At 42.4% G+C, this 23,846-nt stretch overlaps 1 protein-coding gene across 1 annotated transcript in view; it reads left to right on the top strand.

Moving 5' to 3' along the window:
* Positions 1-23,533, top strand: part of LOC139654008 (talin-2) — a 70,108-nt gene extending 46,575 nt beyond the window's left edge. The window contains exons 38-56 of the mRNA XM_071531028.1: positions 899-1,031; positions 1,749-1,850; positions 2,203-2,373; positions 3,455-3,601; positions 5,621-5,722; positions 6,791-6,910; positions 7,281-7,427; positions 8,956-9,122; positions 10,273-10,456; positions 10,647-10,772; positions 12,707-12,823; positions 13,821-14,006; positions 14,458-14,565; positions 14,965-15,070; positions 16,064-16,188; positions 18,386-18,574; positions 18,707-18,889; positions 20,403-20,528; positions 21,078-23,533. Coding sequence (XP_071387129.1) covers positions 899-1,031; positions 1,749-1,850; positions 2,203-2,373; positions 3,455-3,601; positions 5,621-5,722; positions 6,791-6,910; positions 7,281-7,427; positions 8,956-9,122; positions 10,273-10,456; positions 10,647-10,772; positions 12,707-12,823; positions 13,821-14,006; positions 14,458-14,565; positions 14,965-15,070; positions 16,064-16,188; positions 18,386-18,574; positions 18,707-18,889; positions 20,403-20,528; positions 21,078-21,206 — 2,668 coding nt within the window. The 3' untranslated portion in view covers positions 21,207-23,533. The remainder of the gene's footprint in view (positions 1-898; positions 1,032-1,748; positions 1,851-2,202; positions 2,374-3,454; positions 3,602-5,620; positions 5,723-6,790; positions 6,911-7,280; positions 7,428-8,955; positions 9,123-10,272; positions 10,457-10,646; positions 10,773-12,706; positions 12,824-13,820; positions 14,007-14,457; positions 14,566-14,964; positions 15,071-16,063; positions 16,189-18,385; positions 18,575-18,706; positions 18,890-20,402; positions 20,529-21,077) is intronic.
* The last annotated feature ends 313 nt before the right edge of the window (positions 23,534-23,846 follow it).

A 23,846-nucleotide genomic window follows, 5' to 3' on the forward strand; every position in this document is an offset into this window, starting at 1 on the left:
GAGACCAGTGCAAAGTTCTTGAGGTGGGATGGCCTACTCACCCTATTCGGTGGTACGAGAAACACTAGTGTCTACACAACCACAGCTATCGTTAACTTTTAATCTCCTCTTTCACTCCTCTGTTCCTGACCTTGGCCAGAGCAAAACGGATTCCCATCGGAGCGGAACTCCCAATGTCAGATGTACTGAATTTTAAGCTTCTCGCTGGGCCCACAACATCTGCACATTAGCATTCACGCACAGCCATCTTAGCACCTCTTCAGTTTGGACGCCCTTATTAGAGTCCTCCTCTGGACTACAAATTGAGGACTGGGATTTAGACCCAGGCCTTTTAATGGTATTCAGCGATACACCACAGTGCAAATGAAGACGCACAGGAATGGACTCCATCCTCCAAATGCCAGTCTCACAACTTTGTTAGTCTCATTACAGAGTTTTTATTTTCTAACGGCGTGTCACAATGCATAGAAATGGATATCTAACTGACTTACTCCGTCCCTGTGGCCCGTCCCCCAGACCACTCGGAGACTTCAAACCTAATTTGGCAGCCCAGCTTGATCTCTCTATGTAGCGACGGGACCCCACAGGCTCCATTTCAGCAGATGTGACCTGAGCCGTAATGAGAAGAATGATTCAGTAGAAATGATGTTAGGGCGAATGAAACAATATCCTGCAAAGCCTGCCTGTGTTTTAACAAAAGTTAAGTATGTTAACATTCTCACCTCCTTGCTCGCTTCCTGTCTCTTCTAATTTGTCTTTCTTCTTTTCCTCTCTTCATCCCCCTATCTATGCCTTTTTCACCCATCTACACCCCCACCCGCCTCCTTACTCTCACCTTTGTCTCCCCCATTTTTTCCCCCTTTCTCTCACTCTTCTCCTGTACCCATTTCGCTGTCAGGGACAAGGCCCCAGGCCAGCGGGAGTGCGACTCATCAATTGATAACATCAACAGATGTATCCGGGACATTGAGCACGCGTCTCTGGCAGCAGTCAGCCAGAACTTACCCAGCAGGGACGACATCTCACTGGAGGTAAGTAACCATCAGAAAACAGCTGATCTCATCCACAGGCAACTATCTATCTGTCTCTATCTCTCTATATCGCTCTATAGCTCCATCTATCTCTCCATCTATCATCTATCTCTCTCTCTTTCTCTTGCCCTCTTTCAAGTCCAGTCAGATTTACACTCAAACAACTTCTCAGTATATGTTATTCTTTTGCTCCCTTTCTCCTGCTCTCTCTCTCTCTCTCTCTGCCTATTAAGCTGAGGATCTATTATTGGCTGTTTTAATTAGGTTTTTGTCCGTTATAGGTCACAAACAGCTCATTACACAGAAATTAGGGATTCTGTAGGTGCTGTGTTACCGTTTAGCTCCTAATACTGGTATATATGATTTAATGCCACCCAAAAACCTTTCTACAATACATAGATGCATTGATTTGATCTGTCGAATGTAATAGATCTACACTTTGGCTAATTGTATCCTTACTGGGCAGATACCACCCTTATGCCCTACACCTGATATTGGTAGATTTTTATGCAGGACTTTGTCATGGAGCAGCTTTTGGCACTTGGAGCACACCAGTTTTATTTAATTATAAAGAATTTAAGGACACTTGCTAGAGTGTCCCTGTCTAGTTCCCTGCCTACCACCTTTTGCAGGTCCTGGCTGGCTTATTGGAATTTACCCCCGTCTCTCGTAAAAGTGCAACACAAAATCTCATTTCTTTTTTTTCTCTGTCTTCAGGCGCTACAAGAGCAGCTGACGTCCACCGTGCAGGAAATTGGCCACTTAATCGACCCCATTTCCACTGCTGCCAGGGGCGAAGCCGCCCAACTAGGACACAAGGTATACAGGGCAGGGAGTTATTAATTACTGTAACTATGAGTAACAAAGTAATACTTTTCTTTTTAAAAATGGCCAGTAGTATTACAGATATTTCCTCAAGTAACTCAAAGTTACTTAAAGAAATACTTAAAGAGTTTAATACACACACATATTGGAGACATATTTGAAAAGGTGAGCAGTTAAACAAAGATATGTTTTGAACTCACTCACTTGTTATTAAGCACCAGTCAAAGACAGATGGCAGCTGTGACTCTGCTTGCACCTTGTGAAAGTGTGCCATTTACTTGAGTTTAATTGAGGGGAAAGGGCAAAATATTGCAGCCTTTCTAAACTTTGACCCTGTGTGTCTCAGGTGACCCAGCTGGCCGGCTACTTTGAACCACTGATCATGGCCTCTGTGGGTGTGGCATCCAAGCTAAACGACCACCAGCAGCAGATGACCTTCCTGGACCAAACTAAGACCCTGGCTGAGTCGGCCCTGCAGATGCTCTACGCCGCCAAGGAGGGCGGAGGAAACCGCAAGGTAAAACCATCACACTTTCCACTCTCGCTATATTGCATTGCTGCTCAACCCCCAGGAGGAATTGTCTGGACAATCTTGCTGTATTAACGCAGGGTTTCGAAAGGGTTTGGTGAAGATAAGTAACGGTCTACATGTCAGATAATAAGCATCCAAACGCTCAGATCCTACTTAATCCGTAATGCATTTTTGTTGCTACAAACGATTTGCAGAGTTGTGTGCAGTTATCGATTGTAGAGTTACAACATACATTTTCATTATAACTTGGATTCACTGACAAAATATTTTCATGATTTAAAAACTTCACAGAAAGCTAGTAAAAAATGTGGCTGGCCTCACAGAGGTCCTCAGTGTCCAGCCGCTGCCCCTCCTCATTGAGAGGAGCCAGTTGAGGCAGTTCAGGCACCTGCTAAGGATGCCTCCCCGGGCGCCTCCTTTTGGAGATATACTCTGTACGACCGACTGGGAGGAGACCCGGGGCAGAGCCAGGACACACTGGAGGGACTACATCTCCCCCAGGAGGAGCTGGAGAAAGTTGGACATCTGGGCTGCTCTGCCTGCCCTGTGGCCACCTAGACCCTGACCCGGATAAGCAGCTAGAAAATGGATGGATGCATTATGAATCCATAAGAAGAATAAGTCCAAAACGTAATGATGCAGCGGTAGCGGATTCTTTCATTGGAAATCAATGAACCTCCTTCAGAGAGTAAAACATTCAACACAAGTTTGATTCCATCCTCATAAAAGGAACAGAACTGGAGCAAATCTCACCTATTAGCATAGAGCATAGAGAAGCAAATTTTGCCTGTGTTTTTGCTGGTTCACACTCGAAGCAGGGATAGTTTAAAAAAACAGGAGCTTTGAATGTCATTTAAGATGTATGGATCATGTGGTTCAAGGGTTTAAAGTTGCGCTATGGATTTTCTGGCGTGCCATACAATATTTAAGTTATCCATTTAACAGAAGGACCCCATAATGTCAGTGGATCAATATTGAAGAAGATTGCATACACAAATACATTTATTCATATATTACATCCCAAAACTTCTGATGTGTGCTCACACCTTGGTGTCATAATTCACAGGCATCCCATACCCATGATGCCATAGCGGAGGCTGCCCAGCTTATGAAGGAGGCGGTTGATGACATCATGGTGACACTAAATGAGGCTGCCAGTGAAGTGGGCATGGTGGGCGGCATGGTGGACTCCATTGCAGAGGCCATGGGCAAGGTGAGTGGTGCGGTGCATGGTCTGCCCATCAGCTTCCTATTTTTAATCAACATTTTAGTTCACACTTCAATGTAAATGTGTCAGAGTTAGCCAAGAGGCTAATTTACATCTGTAGTCCCCGGGCAGGTCAACAATTATAATAAAGTTAAAAAAGAAAAAAGTAGTACATTATGTTAGGAAACATTAACAGTACAGCAGCATTAAAAAGAAGCAGTAAATGCAATGTCCACACTTGAATAAATGGAGGTGGTACACACAGGAGCTGGAGATTTAGTTGGGTACAGCTCTGGTGTTCTTTGAGCCAGTTTTTCAGAGTTTTTTTGAACAGTCCAAGGGTAGAGCAGGTCCTTACATGTGTGGGCAGAGTGTTCCAGTGCTGCGTGACTCGGACAGAGAAGGCTGAACGTCCAAAAGTACTCCTTCTAAACGGAACAACGCAGTCCCCTCTGGATGTGGACCTTGTGGGTCTGTCATTGTCCTTTCTGGCCACAAACTGACTCATTGGTGGGGGGGCAAGACCATGAAGGATTTTAAAAACAAGGCAGGCGTTGAATGCCTGGATTGTGATTGGTTAAATAAATTCAAACTCTGTGGGTTTTTCTCCTGTCTTTATTAGCACTTAACAGCAGCTTTTCTCTGGCACTGGCAAAGCACTAAAATCAGGGGAAAGGTGTAGTTACCCAAGACTATACCGCACATGGTGCCACTTAAGCATAGCCTTAATGGACTGGTAAAATGGTACAGCTGGTATGGTAGAGAAGAACTTGGTTTGGGCGACTGCCACACACAACATGGTGCCAAATTAACCATACTGAAAACAAGTGAGATAGAATAGATTGGAAGAGAGAATATTGCAACAATTAAGATTCCTTTTTCCTGCTTTTTCACCCACTGATTCCTGTTTTTGTGTGCAATGTTTTCATCACAACCTCGGCCTCACCCCAGGCACAGTAAAAAGTCATTGATTGACAAATTAATACAAGTCACCAGCTATTGAAGCAGAGGAAAATTGACCCTTAGCAAAGCTACTCTCAGCCAGTATCAGGCCGTTGGACTATCTCTCCAATTAACAGTCAAACTGTTGGCAAACACATCTGAGGTGTGAAGCAAGACAAAGCATTTTATCTCAAGTACAGACAGAGAATAGCATCTCCTAATTACATCACTCCCGTCTTTCTTGAGCTCCAAGTGAGACTCGTTATCTCAAAGGTGCAAAAGTGCCTCAGATGTATTAGTCACCAGAACAGCATCTCTGCATTTGTTCATGCCATGAATAATTAATGAAAGTGGTTTCTTCTGGGTCCGTGTGAGCTTACGGGTGTGTTTGCACATGTGTGTGTGCGTGTGACGATATAATAGAGATAATCCACTAAAATAATCCATCGACACAACAGTCACTCCTTGCTTTTCTGCTGCACTAGTCACTTAGTCAAGACCACAGTCAGATTACGAGGTGTAATTTTGCTCAGCAGGCTAAGATGAACACCATGTTCTTGCTAATGTTGTGGGTTCAGTTCAGGACCGGCATGTTTTTCCCACATGTCTTCATCTCTATCGTCTCCCCCAGCTTTCCCATGACGCTCTGTGTTGAGCACTATCTAATTAAGCAGAAATGCCAGAGGAATAATACATGGATGCCAGTGCCCAAATGTTTTGGTAGTGAATGCCAATTCAAAGCTGTAATTAATTACTGGATTTGGAGGTTAATTTATAATGAGTGTTTATCATTCATATTGAGTGTTTAATACAATTTTATATTCAGATACTGTTTGTGGTGTTATTGGATTGGACACGGTAGAGTGGGGCAAAATCAAAAACCGGTGTCTAATTATGGAAAGCAGTTTAACAGACTGACGCCTGCACACCTGCTGGCTTAATTTTATAATTGAAGGGTAGATGTACATGCCATTGCAAGTGAACATGAGCTGATTGGGAGTTTTAAGATGTTTGTGCAATTAAAATAACAAACCAGTGATGTGGAGTATAAAATGTGTGTGTGTGTGCATGCTCTCTCCTTAGCTGGATGAGGGTACACCACCTGAACCCGAGGGCTCATTCGTGGATTACCAGACCAGTATGGTGAAATACTCCAAGGCTATCGCTGTCACTGCTCAGGAAATGGTAAGATGGGACAGCAACGTGAAAGCCTTCAAAATAACCATACTGACATTTTTTTTTGGACTGAATTGGAAATAAGCCTGTGACTTGATTGTGTTAACCTTGATTAATTTAAATTACGTGCACTGGTGTTTTTTGAAAATTGTCATATAAACTAAAGTAAAACCAACCTGTGTATGTACGATACAATAGAAGCTCCATCATAGCAGCTGGTAGAAATTTACAAGCCCGAATTAAAACTCACTTGGATGGTGATTGCTGCTAATTTCCTACCATTATGCAAAGTGCGTAATGACTAAAATTGAGGGGTCAAATTGATTAGCAATTATCTACCTTGTTAAAGATTGATTTCTGTTTTTACGCCTTGGCCACCACACCATGTTCTTCAAGAACCAAATTGAGCTTCAGCTTGAGCAACTGGAAGTGAGACGTTTCACTCTATATATGAAACGTGGTAAAAGTAATTTTGTACAAATTAGTTCTGTTCTTTATTGAGCAGCATATAATTAATAAGGAAAAGTTGTATAATTGTGAAAATTTAACTTTAACTATAAATCTTCACACATTAGCTGCAATGTTAATCTCCCATTATCCTCTTTGTATGCAAATGAAGTTCAATGACATCACATGATGGGAGAAGTTAGGGATTCTGCTACAATTACTGCATGTATATTGTGATATACAGTATATCTAAATCTTTTTATGATGGTAAATGACAGATACTCTGGCATTTCATAATAGTTTCTATGTATGTATGTAATATGCTATAAGCTATATTTAATAAGGGGTTCAGTTGCTAACATTAACTTACAAGCCAAGCAGCCTAGCAATATTGTATTCTCTATAGAAGAGATAAAGGCAGCTAATCAGCTCGGGAGCCAGAGAGCTGAAATCACATTCAAATAAATTGATAATTAGGTCTATACATCATTGCCACAAATGCACCGCGGGACTCCGCGGGAATCTGTATTTTTTAATGCTGATGGTTCTTAGAGCTGAGAGGAGTCTAAGAACCAGGTGAAATTGTGCGGTTTGGTTTGGACTGACAGTCAGTGTGTGTTTGTCCACCAGATGACCAAGTCGGTGACGTGTCCAGAGGAGCTGGGAGGCCTGGCCTCTCAGGTGACAACAGACTACAGCCAGCTGGCCCTTCAGGGGCGACTGGCTGCCCACACTGCCGAGCCAGAGGAGGTGAGGATGGAACTGGGTGGCACCAGACACAGATACAGTATTACAGTCGTCCCTTCACCCACCATATATCTTTCCCGCATTAGCACTGGCAGATTTTATGTCATGGTTTAGTCTTGGAAAAACCCATGGAAATAGTTTTTCAAAAGTGTGCATAAATCCTTTACAGGGAGTACAAAGATTCGCTAAGCAGTACCTTGAACAGGTCAACACGGCCATTTCCTATATACACATTTACATGTCATTCTATTATTTATTTTAATCCAAATTGTATTTTACCAGGCAAGTCAATTTATAAACTGGAATTCTTACTTGCCTTTGTATATACTGAATTACTCAGTAAATTATAATTGCTGTGTCCTCCTATATCCAGATTGGTTTCCAGATCAAGTCTCGAGTCCAGGAGCTGGGCCATGGCTGCATCTTCCTGGTCCAGAAGGCCGGGGCGCTGCAGATCACTCCCTCAGACAGCTTCACCAAGCGGGAGCTCATCGAGTGCGCCCGCTCTGTCACCGAGAAGGTACTACAGCAAATGCATCTTTATCCTTAAAGGGTTTTTAACCCCTGTCTCCAAAGCCTATAATTATATGGGTGATATGTTGAGGAAATGGGAGATGGGTGTGCCAATAATTGTGTCTAGTTTTGTGTTTTCATCACATTGTTACTACCTGCCAATCCACATCCCTACCAAAGTAATATTGTGTATCTAAATTGATTCAAAAGTTTCCCCACACATTAACCAAAGGGTTGTAACACTCCTCTGCCGCCTGCCTCAATGGATGTCTTTTTACGGGATTTCCCCATTTAGTTAAGTTTGATCAAGACCAAAGTAACTCTGGGAGCCCAACAGTATAAACAGTATGTTGTGCTTGACTAGAATAGTTGGTCCTCAAAACATTATGTTCTAGCTGCGTAGTTTACCCCAAGTGGTTCAGCCTGTTAGACCATGATGTCAACAGCATGAGAGGGTTGGTGCTGAAATGCATTTTATCATACACCCCCTAAAAGCCTTTGCTAAAGGCGCGCTTATGCTTCAAAGTCTGACTGTTTGATTTATAGTCCTTAGTGGTACGCCTTACTCTTCAGCTTATTTTAATAATTCATGGTAAATATTCCACTAATCAAATAGAATCAATCCAATGATCCACCAGTTGTGAGCTATAAATGCAAACAAAACATTCTAAAAGGCTTTGGGAATGGTAGCATTTGGGGAATCCATGGTAGTTTGCTGTTGTGGTGCTATCACCAAATTACACCAAACGCTGGGGTGGTTTTCTGAAAGTGTGCATTATTTTACTTAACATTTGCATGGGGAGACTCTAACCCTGAACTGTTCACATCCATTATTGCTTCTTTGTAAGAAGTCTCTCAAACCTCACATTTTCTTTAATGTAGAGAAAGCCTTGAAACATCAGTTAATAAATTCCCATTGCCACTCATGCATCTGAGAGGAAAACAAATTGAGTTGAAACCAGTTTGACAAATATTCATTCCACTGAGTGAGTGATGCTGTGCAGTGCCGTGCACCGACATGGTATTTCGCTGTCACAGCAAATTTTTAAATCCTCTTGCGGCTACTGTTTGGGGCTTTTCAACTGAATGCTTTATTTGTCATTTGCCAAGAGTAGCACATCACAAACAATGAAGTAAGAGTGAAATGGAAGTGTTCATCAAAATCCTTAACGGTGCGTTATATTTTCTGCTTGTGGATCACTATTTTGACCAGAAAAGTGTGTGCATCTGCACTCAATCAAATTGACCAAAATAACACAGCAAAATCTACTTTTCATATATTTTATGCTGACTCTAATAGTTTTACATGATGAATGAAAATCCCCTCATAGAATTAGTTTACAGTAATAAACAAAAATACAAAACTGTTACCAATCTTGACATGTCCCTGATAAACAAGTAATAAAATACACTGGTGCAGCTGCTTTTCAGACAGGTGAGGTATGGAAAATCCAGTCACTGCCTGATGTAAACATGCTGCATCTCTTCACCTGTATTTTTATTGGGGTGCTGTGTGTGTCTGTGTGTGTCTGCAGGTGTCCTTGGTGCTATCAGCACTCCAGGCGGGCAACAAGGGCACACAGGCCTGCATCACGGCGGCTAGCGCTGTCTCTGGCATCATCGCCGATCTGGACACCACCATCATGTTTGCCTCCGCCGGCACACTCAACGCAGAGAATGACGAGTCCTTCGCAGACCACAGGTGAGAGTTGGAAGTGTATGTGTGTCTGTGTGCATGTGTGTAGAAGTGCAAAAAAAAAAACGTGCCTGTCAGGTGTTCATGTAGTGTATTTGGATGCGTGCACGTTCATACCTAATTCTATGTATGCATATACATTTGTGAGTGACAGAACTAGGTAAGCCTACATATAGAAGACCTGACTGAAGTCTAAACTCAGCCCTCAGGCCATATTTCTTCCTAAACTGACAGGATGACATATTAGCTGGGCAGGGAGGAGGAAAATGTCTTGAGCTAGAAAATACAAATTACCCTTAGGGGCCAAAGATGGAGGAAGTGTCACAGCTCTTCAGGCTAACCACTCCACTAAGGCCTGGTTCTAGAAAATTCTACGAAATGTCCAGAATGTTGTGGAAAATTGTTCATAATCTTTTCTTTAACAAATCAAGTGTTTAGCTTGTGTTAAGCTTGGTTGGTCTAGTTACGTTTGAAGGAATAAATTCCAAAGTGATAGTTGTAGGGTTCCAAAACAAGATCTGATACATTAAACTCTGCTATTTACCAAAAATGTAATATTTCAGCCTAGATCCTTATAGGTAATTATCATGGAAATTGTGTTATACCTCATGGAAGAGTCATGGAAGCAAAAATGTAGAGACATCCCGCAGGGGGACAGTGAAAGGGAATGGCATCCCTTTTTATCTCAAATTATGCCATGCATACCCCTTAAAAATCAAAAGGAAACATTGAGTGGCTTCCTACCATTCCCCTTGACAGTTTTAGCAAAATGACTTGACTCAATTCCTTACATAGTCTTACCTATCTGTCCTGTGTTTGCACACCAGCTTTGATGTAGGAATGCCTTTGATATGAAAGGAGTGTGCACCAATGGGCATCGTTTTGATGAGTTCATAGGGAGTATTTTATTTCTGCCGCAGTAAGACATCTAGATCAGGGCTTCTGTCTTTCTCATAGGAGGAATGCATGACACTCTTGTCCAGGATATACTTTTTTCACTTAATGTACTTTTTTGGTACACAGAAACTCAGTTGATTCATCCATCATTGTCACCTCTCTTTGTGTCTTCCTTTAATCCATCTTGTCTCTCTCCCTGCGGCCCTCCTCTCCTCTTCACGCCTCCCTTCTCCCTCTGCCTCTCCATCTTCTCTCTCAGGGAAAACATTTTGAAGACGGCCAAAGCACTGGTTGAGGACACAAAGATGCTGGTGTCCGGTGCAGCTTCTGGTCAGGACAAGTTGGCACAGGCCGCCCAGTCTTCTGCCAAAACCATCACCCAGCTGACAGACGTGGTCAAACTGGGTGCTGCCAGCATTGGCTCCGATGACCCTGAGACACAGGTCACCCACTAAGGCTCCAGGCTACTTTTTGGATCTTTATAATTTCCTCACTGTTTGTCCTTTTTATTCAATGTGCTTCTTATAAGAAGTAGCATGGGAGACTGAACTGTGAATGGTAATTTTTTTGTTTTGTCCTTTTCCCAGACTGAGTGGTGATAAAGCCTTGTCTATCTGTGTGTCCTCTCTGTAGGTGGTTCTGATAAATGCTGTCAAAGATGTGGCCAAAGCCCTGGCTGAGCTCATCGGTGCCACCAAGTGTGCCGCGGGCAAGGCAGCAGATGACCCGTCTATGTATCAGCTGAAGGGCGCTGCCAAGGTAAGGTGTTGGTGTCCCTGTACCAGACGTTTGCACTCCTGCCCAGCATGCCAATGTCCGTCTCTGAGGAGCTACACTGCCCCTGCAGGCGATACTTTCAAATTGGATTTTGATCTGAAATATCTCAAATCTCAAATGTCTGTTTTTCTTTCATTTGACTCATTCTGGTTATATTCTGTGTTCCACAAACCATTTGGTTGCCCGATTCATGGCACAAGGACCTGAAATAGTTCCCACTAACTCAAATGTGCATCTTTAAACGTTTCCTAGTGAGTGTTTATTCAAAGAGACAGGTATGCTGTCTGTATAGCAGACATCCTCCCCCTCCGGGCAAAGCCATTAATCAGTAGTAACGCCCCTCCCGCTATTACAAAACAGTATTCACACAAGCTAAACTGAAGACAAGTGACCCAGTGATGTAAATAACCAGTAAATTCATGTTAAAGACAACAGAGAACTGGGATATTCCCAACCTAGATTATAAAACGGGGAGTAGACAGTGTTCTCAGGAGCGACTGAATTCGGGGCTACAGCCTATGCCTAGTGTAAAAATTCAAAGCCACAGTTCAGAGTCTGCTGACAACACTGCTCATTATCACTTCTCGCTGTGAAGTTAAAAAAATCTCAGTTTCACGCTCCATGACACCACAGCGTGCTGAGGAGTTGCAGGATAACTGATTCAGTCCCGTGGTCGTCCTTTAACTTATAACAGCCTGCCTTGCGTGAGTTTCTAGGTCCTGCGGTGGACAGATATTGTAAAGCATTTCTAATATTCTAGCTGCAGCTCCTGAGTGCCATGGGCTTTTCTGTGTTGGCGCTGTGCTCCCCCTATCTTTCAGTTCCATGTAATACTTCCTCATGGGTAAATGCAATACTATTACCACAGAAGAAGTTTGAAAGGCTTCTTCACCCATCGTCTCCCAGCAAACGAGTCTGATGCATTCATTTTTAATTTCAATTTCATCAACTGTGGCCATCCAGGTACTTGCATGGTACAGCTGACTCACTCTCTATGCTTATCATTACATAGTTATTAATTGTTACCGTTTACATTATGCCTACAGTGGAGACAGCCAATTAGACAGGATTAACATCTTGACAGGCTAACAATAACACAAAATAGATGTTTAGATTAGAGTTGGTTCACCTGGAATTAAAAATACATGTTGAATGGGAATCTATGAGCAAGAGCTAAGTGTGCTGTTTTTTTCCCCACTGTGTGTGGAAGGAAGAACAATGAGATAATACCACACACACACACACACACACACACACACACACACACACACACACACACACACACACACACACACACACACACACACACACACACACACACACACACACACACACACACACACACACACAGTGCTCCTAGTGTGAATATTAATTACATTACATAGCTAATTTTCCTTCTGTCCCATTGAATTAGAATGGATAGAAAGGGTACTTCCCAGTTGATCATGGTCCTTTACTTTTGATGCACCTAATATGGCTTAGGTTTGGCTTAGACCATAGATTTTGAGTGTTGTCATCGAAGTAAGAAGAACTGCCACTGGGATGATCAGCTAAATGATGTCTTTGTCACAGTAACTAATCACAATGTCATGCACTGTACCAACTGGTTATGCCCTTGACATATCCATTTTATAATGTTCTATGGCAAACTTTTTACTGCAGTGGTTCTCAATGGGGATCCCAGGACTCCCAGGGGTCCTTGAGGGGATTCCTGGGTTGCCTGAGCAAAAGTAAAATCTCAGCAAATGGGGGTCTGTGGTCACATTTTTGTCTATTTGGAGGTTTGTGACATGAAAACGGTGGAAAACCCCTGTTTTTGTGCACCAGCCTAATTATCATTAAAAGTTTATTTGAATGGGCTCACCTACTCCATCCTTTTTTAATTTTGTGTTCCGTCCTTTGCCTGTCATGCTCAGGTGATGGTGACCAACGTAACGTCCCTGCTGAAGACAGTCAAGGCTGTGGAGGACGAGGCCACTCGGGGCACCAGGGCGCTGGAGGCCACCATAGAGTGTATCAAACAGGAACTGACGGTGCGGACGGGTGGACACATGAATACATGCATGGAAACATGGGCGGATGGATGTAACACTACAAAAATGCAGGACAGGACCCTTTGATGTCTTTGTCTAGTATCACCGATATCATATGGACCTGATAGATGTATTGATTGACGGTGAATGATGTTTTCAGTGGTTTATTATTTTGATTGAAACTGACTACGGTACGGTCTCACTAGTCCATACATTTACTGTAAAAGTTTGTGACCATATATCCTTTCCAACACTGTTTACCCAGCTAATCTGTTTAGTGTTGAGAACCGCACTCCCATGTCCCCTAGTTAGTTTTATCTTAAGAGGCTGACACAGGAACAGCATTCCCCATTAGGTTTGTTATAGTGATAAGCTAGGGTTTTTATCAGTAGCCCCATAGGACTTGTCCCCCAGTGTTTTCTTAAGAGTGAGAGCGAAAGCAAAGAACAGAAGACTTTTAAATGAACACACAAATTCACAGCACTCACAGCCAAGTCATTGCTGAATGCATTTAAAGATTTTACAAATCACTTTCGATCAGAGTAAATTTTAGTGTGTTCGGCACTGTTAGTTCAGCTGTGATAGTAGCTAATATGGGTCCTAATAAAAGATTGGAGTAGCAACAATACAGCCCTAACAGACAAGATTTTTATACAATAAAACTGTTGTTAGTCTGTTCAAGTGTAAGATTTTATTTATACTCATTTTGCATGATCAAAATGCTCAAAGACAATGACATAATGTACCAGAACTTTTTTAAAAACATACCAAAGTGTATAAAGATTCTTCAACTGTGTACGTTTTTTTTTCGCGTCCATAATATACAGTATCATCACCAAAAGGCCAAAATAAAGCCAGTGAGATGTGTTTGTCATTACAACATATGAATTGTAATGTAATGCAGAGAAAATATTATGAACATAACATAAACTTTTTCCTGTAAATTGTATTTGTATACTGCTTGTCAAATGAAGCCCGCTGACTTTGTCGCCCGCAGCTCTTCCAGTCCAAGGATGTCCCCGACAAGTCGACCACGCCTGAGGAGTTCATTCGCATGACTAAGGGCATCACCACGGCAACCGCTAAAGCAGTGGCTGCAGGGAACTCTGCCCGCCAGGAAGACATCATCCATACGGCCAACCTCAGCCGCAAGGCCATCTCCGACATGCTCACCACCTGCAAGGTTCGCCTCCACCCCAACCCACAGAACAGTTCATACCTTTATCAGATAACCTTAATGTCCTGTAGGCATTAAGAGTCTCTTTTTACGAGAGATGTGGCCAAGAGAGCAGCATCATTTCAACCATCTAAAGTGCTGGCTAACATCGAACCTTGAAAATGGTATCAGACACTACCGATAAGCAAGTATAATAATCCAGTGAGGACCTTTGAATTATAACTCATAAGTCTATCACTAGTCCAGAATCAAAAGACACTCAATTATCACCAAGAGTCCACTAATAGTCTATATTCCCTTTAAAAAAGGCTCCAATGTGACTACATCTTCTAAAATGTTAGCATTTCATCGCAGTGTTGACCTGAATAACTTTAACAATCCACAGTGAGTTTTACTCGTCAAAGTTGTATAGTTATGCTCCCATTGACCCATGAGTATATGTGTTGCTGTCCTTCAGCAAGCAGCGTACCATCAGGAGGTCAGTGTGGAGGTGAGGAACAGAGCGCTGATGTTTGGAACAGAGTGTACAACAGGATACATCGACCTACTGGAGCATGTACTACTGGTAGGTTGGACACTGTTGGGTTTTTTTTATGTGAGTTTCTTTATGTGTATGCAAGTGTGTTTGTGAACATGTTTATCTGTGTGGATGAAGTGAGTCCATACTGTATGAATGATGCTCTGATAAAGGCTTATGCCAAAATCCTTTATCCAGATGTTGGCCATTAATACAAATATGGTGGAATTGAGGTAAAGTCTTGTCCTAATCTTTGAAAACGTGTTTTTGGAGTGCCATCATTCCCATGTTTTCCATGGATTCATAGGAAACCACTTTGTCATTTTTGGCAGAGCAACAAACCAGAAGAAGTTTATGTGAGGAGGTGCACCTGCTATACATTTTTCAGACATAGCAGTGTTGACTTAACGTGTGTGTGTGTGTGTGTGTGTGTGTGTCTGTGTCCAGGTCCTCCAGAAGCCCACTGCAGAGCAGAAGCAGCAGCTGGCGGTATGTTCCAAACGGGTGGCAGGAGCCGTCACTGAGCTCATCCAGTCCGCTGAGGCCATGAAAGGTAATATGACACACACACACACACACACACACACACACACACACACACACACACAGAGCAGGGTTCATTTGCACTGACGAGCAATAATAGCCCAACACACAGGCACACACATAGTGACACCACACTTGATGACTCCTTTCAAAATAATGTGTTGAACTCAAACCTAAATCAGTAAGTGCTAACTTTGATTTATTTTGATAATGAAACACATGCTGCCAACCCATATGCAGTACTTATTGTAGTGTATGTCATAGTAATGGAGTGGTACCCATTGTAGATTATCCTCCAATTAGAGGCTACTATAACATGTTCTTTCCCAAATGTTGTAAAGTAAAACTGAATAAGTACAACAAAGCCTGTGTCTCTCTAACAACTGATTGCCAAAGAGAATGAATTTTGATTTCCCCAAACAATAGAAGCCTCTCACGTAGCGATGGAATTACAGTTCAGCATACAGTGATAAATGGGACTCCTACAAAGGCTTCATCTTTATATGAAACTGAAATTATGGATTAGAGATCCTTTGCCTTAGATCCTTCTTTTAAACCAACTTTTAGTAACATTCCTGTCCTCCTTCTTTTGCCACAGATGGAGGTAAGTCAGGAATGTCTTCTGTACTGATTGAGTTCACCGGTTGTAAGCTGCCCAACACCTTCAGCTTTGATTCAATCATTTAATCTCATCTTGAAATCCAGCTGCCATCACGCTACTCAAGTATATAAAACGCAGAATCTGCTCCATCCGTCACGCTTCATTTTACGCTCCATCTCCATAAAAAAAAAAAAGCCCATCACTCCATCTTCATTTCAGTGAATGACATTTTGTGGCCTCCATCAGCTGTGCATGGGATATGGTGATATGTGGCACTCATCTTTTGTCTGTGTGGTCACAGTGTTGGTGCTGTTGTGAGGCATGTTCTGTGGACACACTGCTTTGTGAAGGTTCATATCTTGAGTGCTGACTGTGTGTGTGTGTGGTGTGTGCGTGCTTCAGGTTCGGAGTGGGTGGACCCTGAGGATCCAACCGTAATTGCGGAAACTGAGCTGCTTGGGGCAGCAGCATCCATCGAAGCTGCAGCTAAGAAACTGGAGCAGCTGAAACCCCGAGCCAAACCCAAGGTAGGTGACTACACTGCCCATAATGCACCGGGACTATGCCAGTACATGGAAGAGAAGTCAATGAGGAGATATGATGTCACGGCAGTGTTTCTCCTGACAGAGTTGCAATCCAGTTGAAAAGAAAGTCATGTTCTACTTGGTTCAGTGTGTCAGAGGCTTCTCCAGTCTAAGAGGAAAATATTCTGGGGTTAAACTCTGTATCGCAGGAATAAGACATTAGGGTACCGCTCACAAATTGTTGAATTTCATTAAATTGGTCAGTGTTTTACACAGTAGATTTGGTGTCAGTAGATTTCAGTGGACTTTCTTGCATCCGCTGGAGGCTATTTTATATCATAATTCCCAGATGGAGCAGTGCCTTTGTCTGATTGGACAAAGGCACTACTCCATCTGGGAATGTGTTTTTAATTAAATACATTTTGGTGCACACCACATTTAAAGGCTGAAATCTGAGAACTAAATGGCTTAAGTGTGCAATCATTGCACCACATTTGCAGACTCCAAAGATGACAATGCCTCCTCTTTTGTTCCCCTCCTTGCACCAGCTGAGAGCATTGGTACCGTTTCAATTTGAACCTCTCTTTTTGAATATAAGTCTTTGAACTGTACAGATATCAAACCAGTGTATTTTCTTTGTAGCGAAGCCTAGAAGCATGACTGCTTTTTTCTTGTCCTTTATCGATGCTCTATGGCTGTCTATAAGCATCTGTATGTCGTTTTTATGGTGTATCTGAAAATATAGGTACCCGGTGTCACCGCACATGAACAAAATAACGGGTTTTGCTGTCGTGATATTCAGAGAAATGGTGCTCTGTCTCTTGTGCTGTCCTCCTCCCTGTTAACGTGATCCCATCAGGTTTTCTGTGGCCTAGATTGAAGATCACGAGTTAACCAGAGTCTCTAAATTTGAACATCCCATAGCTATTACGGTCTAAGTCATTCACTTTTTTTTACCCTGTTCACTGGGTATCCATCTTTTTATCAGTCTATCTGTAGCTGATACTCTCCTCATCGCTCAGGCGAGAACTCACTACAACCCCTTCCCCACTTCCTATACATCATCTTCTGCCCTTTCCCTTTCTCCCATACAACACTTCCGCCATGTTTCTCCTCCTCCTTCATCATCTTCATCCATCCATCTATCTATGGTAGCTGTAGCTATAGCCGGTCCCAGTATAGCCGTCCTGTGGGTCCCAGTTAACCCCCCTCCCTCCCTGCCTGCCCCTACCACCGGAGGCCTTCTCTGCAGGGCTCTGTCTGATATGTTTGATATATTAGGTTGTTATTCAGTCCCAACTATATATCAAACATATTCCTACAGTGTCCCGCTCTGTCTACAGATTTGTGCTGTGAATGTATTTGTGTGTGTGTGTGTGTGTGTGTGTGTGTGTGCGCATGCATGGGTGGGTGGGTGTGTTGGTGTTTTTAATAGGCAGACTGAAGTTGAATACACTTGGATGGGTAATGCTGATAGATATTCTTTGTGCAGAGTCTTGTTTCGTCTTTGTTTGCACCTATCTCATCAGCTATTGCAGTTTCATGATGAGTTGTTTTGTATCTGACTGTGTGAAGCTCGCTTAGTATTGTTTTTTGGAAATCGTCTTTGCTTTTCTTAGTCACCAGCTGCCTCAGTATTGATTGAAAATGTTGGATCAGAGGAAACTTTCCCATCATAGACAAAGTCTCATAAGTTTGTCCATGGGAATAATGTTCTCAACAGGACTTCTTAAATTTCACTCAGGACAATTTTCTTTCAAAGCAAAAAGCTATGAAATCTGTTTTGTATTTAAGGTAATATTTCTGTCGCTGTCATATATTGAAAGCTTATTATTTGTTTTTTTAAGCTTTTACATTCAATGAACTTTAATTTGGGATTTTCCTAACCGTTTTGGGCCAGATAATGTGTCCATATCACTGGAACATCACCCAAATAGTCCACAAAGTTTGTCTCCTATTGGTTGCCAGTGAATGTCATTTGAGGACATCACTAATTCCTAATTGTCTTATTTCTAGCTTTGGGAGAGACTTGTTTATGTTGACAAATGGAATAGATATGTTCAACATTGATGAACTTTGTTTTTACGTGGCATTTCACTTTCTCAATACTCTAAATTAATGGTCTAATAGTAAAAGTTCCCAACTTCAGGCGAGTGAAGGGCCCCCATCCAGTCTGACTGTTTGGTCTCCTCCCCCTCAGCAGGCGGACGAGACACTGGACTTTGAGGAGCAGATTCTGGAGGCTGCTAAGTCCATCGCTGCAGCCACCAGCGCCTTGGTCAAATCTGCCTCGGCTGCCCAGAGGGAGCTGGTGGCCCAGGGCAAAGTGGGCTCCATCCCCGCCAACGCCGTGGACGACGGACAGTGGTCCCAGGGGCTCATCTCAGCTGTAAGTGTTTACTGAAGAGCCATTATATACGCAGATTACATTCTGAGGTGATGTTGGGCCGGTTTGCCAACAGCGATGACTGTTGTTAAACTTTTATTTCTCCCTCTCCTTCTCCCTCTCCCCTCACCTCAGGCCCGCATGGTAGCAGCAGCGACCAGCAACCTGTGTGAGGCAGCCAACGCCTCTGTGCAAGGCCACGCCAGCGAGGAGAAGCTCATCTCTTCAGCCAAACAGGTGGCGGCCTCCACCGCCCAGCTGCTTGTGGCCTGTAAGGTCAAAGCTGACCAGGACTCTGAGGCCATGAGGAGACTACAGGTACAGACTCACTGCAAAACAAGACCGCGGCTCAGTCTCTACAGGCCGAGATACAAATTTTAACATCAATCAATCGTTACCACATTCATTTTGAGACATTAGTATAATTACTGTAAACATAGAGTCCAAACATAGTCACGTAAAAGACAGAACTCTATTGTTGTGCGTCAGCTCATATAGACAAACTTGAAAAAAACAAAGATGTTTTGCCCACACTCGGTTTCTTCTTATTTTATTTTTCTTTCTTGTTTTGGTGCAGACATTTTGGCTATCAAGCCTTCCTCAGCGTGCTTTTTATAATTACTGTAAACAAATGAGACCATGGCTGAGAAGATTGCGCTCTCTATCTGTTTCTACACTGCATTTTGCACTGTGTGTCACCTGGTTGGATTTTGCAGGAAATCGGCTGGATTACTTCACAGCAAAAAAGCGGGCCTCATTTTTACTTTGCAAGTAATACACAGCTTTATTTCAGTTCCACTATCCTAACTGCATAGTTTCAACTTCCCATTATCTTACTTCCTCTGAATGCATATTCGCTGTGGGGGCTGTAATTGGCTCTTATCCCTCTTCTTGCTTTTCAAAACAAATGCACTCTGAGTGATGCCAGGGAAAGGGAGGGGGACAGCTAACATCCTCTTTTCGACATGACGCAACAGGTTTTGTGGGAAATGTGGTCTTAATTTTAAGAAACACAAAATGCTACATGTAGTACCTTTTAAGAGGGCGGGCATGGGTGATGTTGCCGACAACAAGTGTTGTGTATGATGCTCTTTATCCTCAATAGATAGGTTGTGACCTATTTTAAGCTGAATTACTAATGGGACAGCAGGATGTAGCAGTGCAGCAATGGTGGTCTTCTCAGCTGCTGGCGAGATTCAGGAATAATTACACATACAAAGATGAAAGTATTGTACTGCGCACAGAAAGGCTTCAGACTCATTCCACTACTTTATATCTTTAATGTTTAATTATACACAAACATGTTTTGTGCATAATTAAAAATCTTGCATGCAACTTGGTCAAAAACGGTGTCGATAACCAAACTGTGCTGAAAAAATACTGGGTTTATGTAAAAAAAAAAAGAAAGTAAAATTTGAAATTGCTGTTGTCATAATTGCTGGAAAGAATGGCCCTCATATCACAGCCTTTTATGCAGATCAGTGGTTTTACAGCAGGATATTACAGTGTTCTTATTTCTTTATTATCTTTTATTACAGCTTTTTGTTATGTTGTTTATTGCGGCTGTGACAGCTGAATTTCCCTCCGGGCTAAATAAAGTACCAATTATTCTACCTATCTCTGTCTTTAAAACAGTGAAATGATGAAGAGACTACTGATACAGGCGGGGACCTTTATGAGGACGGGATGGTTCTCCACTTATTATTGAGAGAGTTTAGAGAAAATGGGCTTTAGAGAAAATGGGAGGTGGAACAATATAACATCCATCCTGTTATTTGCTTTTGCATGCTGCTAATTGCTGTTGCTCTCAATGGATCTGTTTCCCCTAAAGGCTGCTGGGAATGCGGTGAAGAGGGCATCAGACAACCTGGTGCGGGCGGCCCAGAAGGCAGCGTTCGACAAAGCAGACGACGACAACGTGGTGGTCAAGACCAAGTTTGTGGGTGGAATTGCACAGGTAAGACTGTCCAGTAGTACATTTAATTTGAATAGAGCTCATTCACTGATTGGGTCCCATACAGAGAAGCCTAATGCAGATCTAACTAGTGACTTTGATCTAAAATGTTTTCATGTAGTGTAAGTGTTTTGCAGTAACTGATTATTTTTGGCTCAGGTTTTATGTACACAGTGTTGTAAGTTGTTGCTCTTGTAAAAGGTTTACTGGGCTCTATAAAAGTGTTTCCTGTGTCTATAGGTGCAAACAATATGGTAATAATATTTTCATATAGCACTTTTCAAGCTGCACACACAAATTGCTTTCCTAAGAAAAAAAAAATCAAGGATAAAAAGCAACATGAACCCCAGTGATACTGTATAAACAAGGATATAGATAAAGTAAAATAAATATAAGTCATCATTAAAAGCAAATCTATAAAAATGGGTGGGAAGGCAAGATATGAAACAAAGATTTTTGGATATAAGGCTGTTCCAGAGTCTAGGAGTCTAGTGAAACAGTTTGAATATTAGGTGCTGTATAGTAAAAGGTTTTGGCGTGTTGTCTGTCCAGATCATTGCGGCCCAGGAGGAGATGCTGAGGAAGGAGCGAGAGCTGGAGGAGGCCAGGAAGAAACTGGCTCAGATCAGGCAGCAGCAGTACAAGTTCCTGCCCAGCGAGCTCCGAGAAGACAACAACTAGCTAATCAACCAACCGCCGCCTCCTCGCCGCTGCTAGACGTCTGTCTGTCCGTCCGTCTGTCCCGTCTTTCTGTCTGCATACGCATGTATCAGTGTGAGGTGCAGATCTGTGTTTGTGTGCAACTTTGTGTCCTTTTTACGGCACACATACACAAGTAGTGGCCTACAGGGACTTTGAATATGTTGTGACTGACTTAACTGACCGGTGATGCCTGGGCCTACAGTGGGCTCCGCTGCCACACCAACCCCACTTGGAAAAGGTCTTAAGGTCAGCTACTAACGAGTTTCTAATACTACTGTCTGGAACAGAATACTTTCCCTCCTCTGGCATCGCAAACTAACTACAGTCTCGATATAAGGAATGTGTTGAAATGACTGAAGAACAGCGATATGTCCTCATGTACAGCGTAACTACTATGAATGCTATAATCTGAAACAGAATGTGATATGCTTGGGACAAACAGTACAGATCACATGCGCTCATGTTTGCCCCTAAGCGAGACTTTCTTTCTGTCGTTTTACAAATTGCAGCCCCAGTTCATAAAATGTATAAGGGTGAGAATTGATTGTATTACTTTTTATGTCATGTGGCTGTATAACCCCAATGTGACTTAAGGAGAAAACAGATCTCAGAGCAGTATATTTTGTGAATGTTGGGCATTCAGTGTGTGACATGTGTTGACATCAAATTTGGCACCTTAATATCTGTTTGAATCGTGTGAATCCGTAGAGTGTCTTGACACAGTAATTCATTGGTCATTAATCCTAATATGAAGGCAGGCAGGTTTTGGGATATTGATGTTTTTTGGACCATGCTGTAAATTTCAATAATGGATGGTTGTTTTATGGAAATGTTCCTCTATTGGCAACGGTAGTATAAGCATCTTTTACTCACTGTTTTTTTCTTTTTCGACACTTTTTATCCTGAAATAGACAGGCTTTAAATGCAAAGTAACCATATTTTTAAGATGTAATGAAAAGTCTACATGCCGGTCTAAGCCCTTGAGTATAGGTGTCGTTGTGCCTCTAAGACTCAAGTAGAGTACATTACATTATACTGTTCCTGTGAATGCTTTTCTACATAGGAAGACGTATTGCCGTAGAAGGAATATTTGTTACTCCCAAGTATTTTTAGCAGAAAGTGTGTCTTTATCAAGCAGAAGTTGCCTCAGCTGTTCACCACCACTAGCAGAGCCTCTAGTGCTACAGATGGGTTCCTGGACCAGGCAGCATAACTTATCAGATTTCTTCTTACCGATTCAGATGTCTTTCTATTTCTTTGCAGGTCAGTTATTGAGCCATACAGTATAAATGGCAAGTTCATGATGCAATAACATGGATGGTGCTTTAGGGGGCAGTATTGGTTTCCTCACACCGTGCAAAGCTAAATTTCCCAACTCCTTGAACACTGTACAGATAACTGATGTAAGAAACTCTAAGTAATAATCTAGGAAACAATGTTGTATAATTGTTTGTATATTTTGCTTTCTATAGGAATAGATTGGTTGAGCAATCCAGGCAACTTGCAACCTGTTTCTGGTGTGTGATAGGCTACAACTCAATGCAAATTAGAGCGCTCTCTGAACGCCTCAGACCTCTTGAATACATTGAATGCAATGCGGTACCGCTTCATTGACTATGCACTTTGTGCTTCTTCTAATGGTTCCTCTTCCCAACAGATTTACTCCGGCCCTGTCCTCCCTATGAATCCCCCTCCCACTGGGAGAGAGTGATGTAGTTGTAGTTCCAGCAATACTGGATCACTGCCAGGGATTGATTTGAGTCGATTCACTTCCAGTAAATTCAGGAAGTGGATTCCCATCAGAATTCAAAATCTGGAAATCATTTACCATCGAGTTAAATCTGATCTATAAAATCAGTGCGAATGAAGACTATTATGTGATTTGCAGTTCCAAGGTACGTTTTGAATTAAGAGAACTGAAAGTGAAGTGACTTCAACCCTGATCACTGCAGTTAATCCTTCTCCTTTTCTGTCCGTCAGTCTCTCTTAATCTAAGGGTGCTCCGTGCAACTTTCATGAATATGCTACTTGCTGCAATAGATAAACCATTTGTTTACCGAGTTTGATTGTAGTGTGTTTGACTCCCTCGTCTTACTATATGGGCAGTGTTTCGATATTAAACTATTGTAAGATTAGGTCCTGCTCTCATAATGCATGGCTTTGTGGTTCAAATGCCTCACTACTTTCGTACGGTGACAGAATAAAACCTTTAAGGAAGCACTAAGTGATTCTGACTTCCACATAAGGACAATATCCCATGCCAGCTGCAAACAGTTCATGACTGACCATCCTTTTTTCAGTTTTGTGAGCTGGGTCTGGGATTCTGAGGTGTTTTCTGACAGTGTTTTGCATGGTGGGGTGGGGGGTGGGGGTTCACTGCTCATCAGTTAAGTCTGTAGTGATGTTATTGTTATTATTATTAGTGCCTTAGTCTGTAGCCCATACAGCGTCTGGTCTGCTTGAGTGACAGCTTCACCTCATCAGTCGATGGAAGGTACTGGACATGCTAATGTTTGGGAACGTGGGTTTCATGTCCATGAAGTTTTCTAATGTTGATGTCACACTTGTTCATGTACTGTTCCTCTAAATGCTGTACCAACTCCATCCCCAGTCTCTCTC

Source organism: Centroberyx affinis, unplaced genomic scaffold (genome assembly GCF_046629955.1).
Source record: "Centroberyx affinis isolate AG114_WGS23_722 - 3 ecotype Tasmania unplaced genomic scaffold, CSIRO-AGI_Caff_v1 ptg000139l_1, whole genome shotgun sequence".
In the NCBI taxonomy this organism is placed as follows: domain Eukaryota; kingdom Metazoa; phylum Chordata; class Actinopteri; order Beryciformes; family Berycidae; genus Centroberyx; species Centroberyx affinis.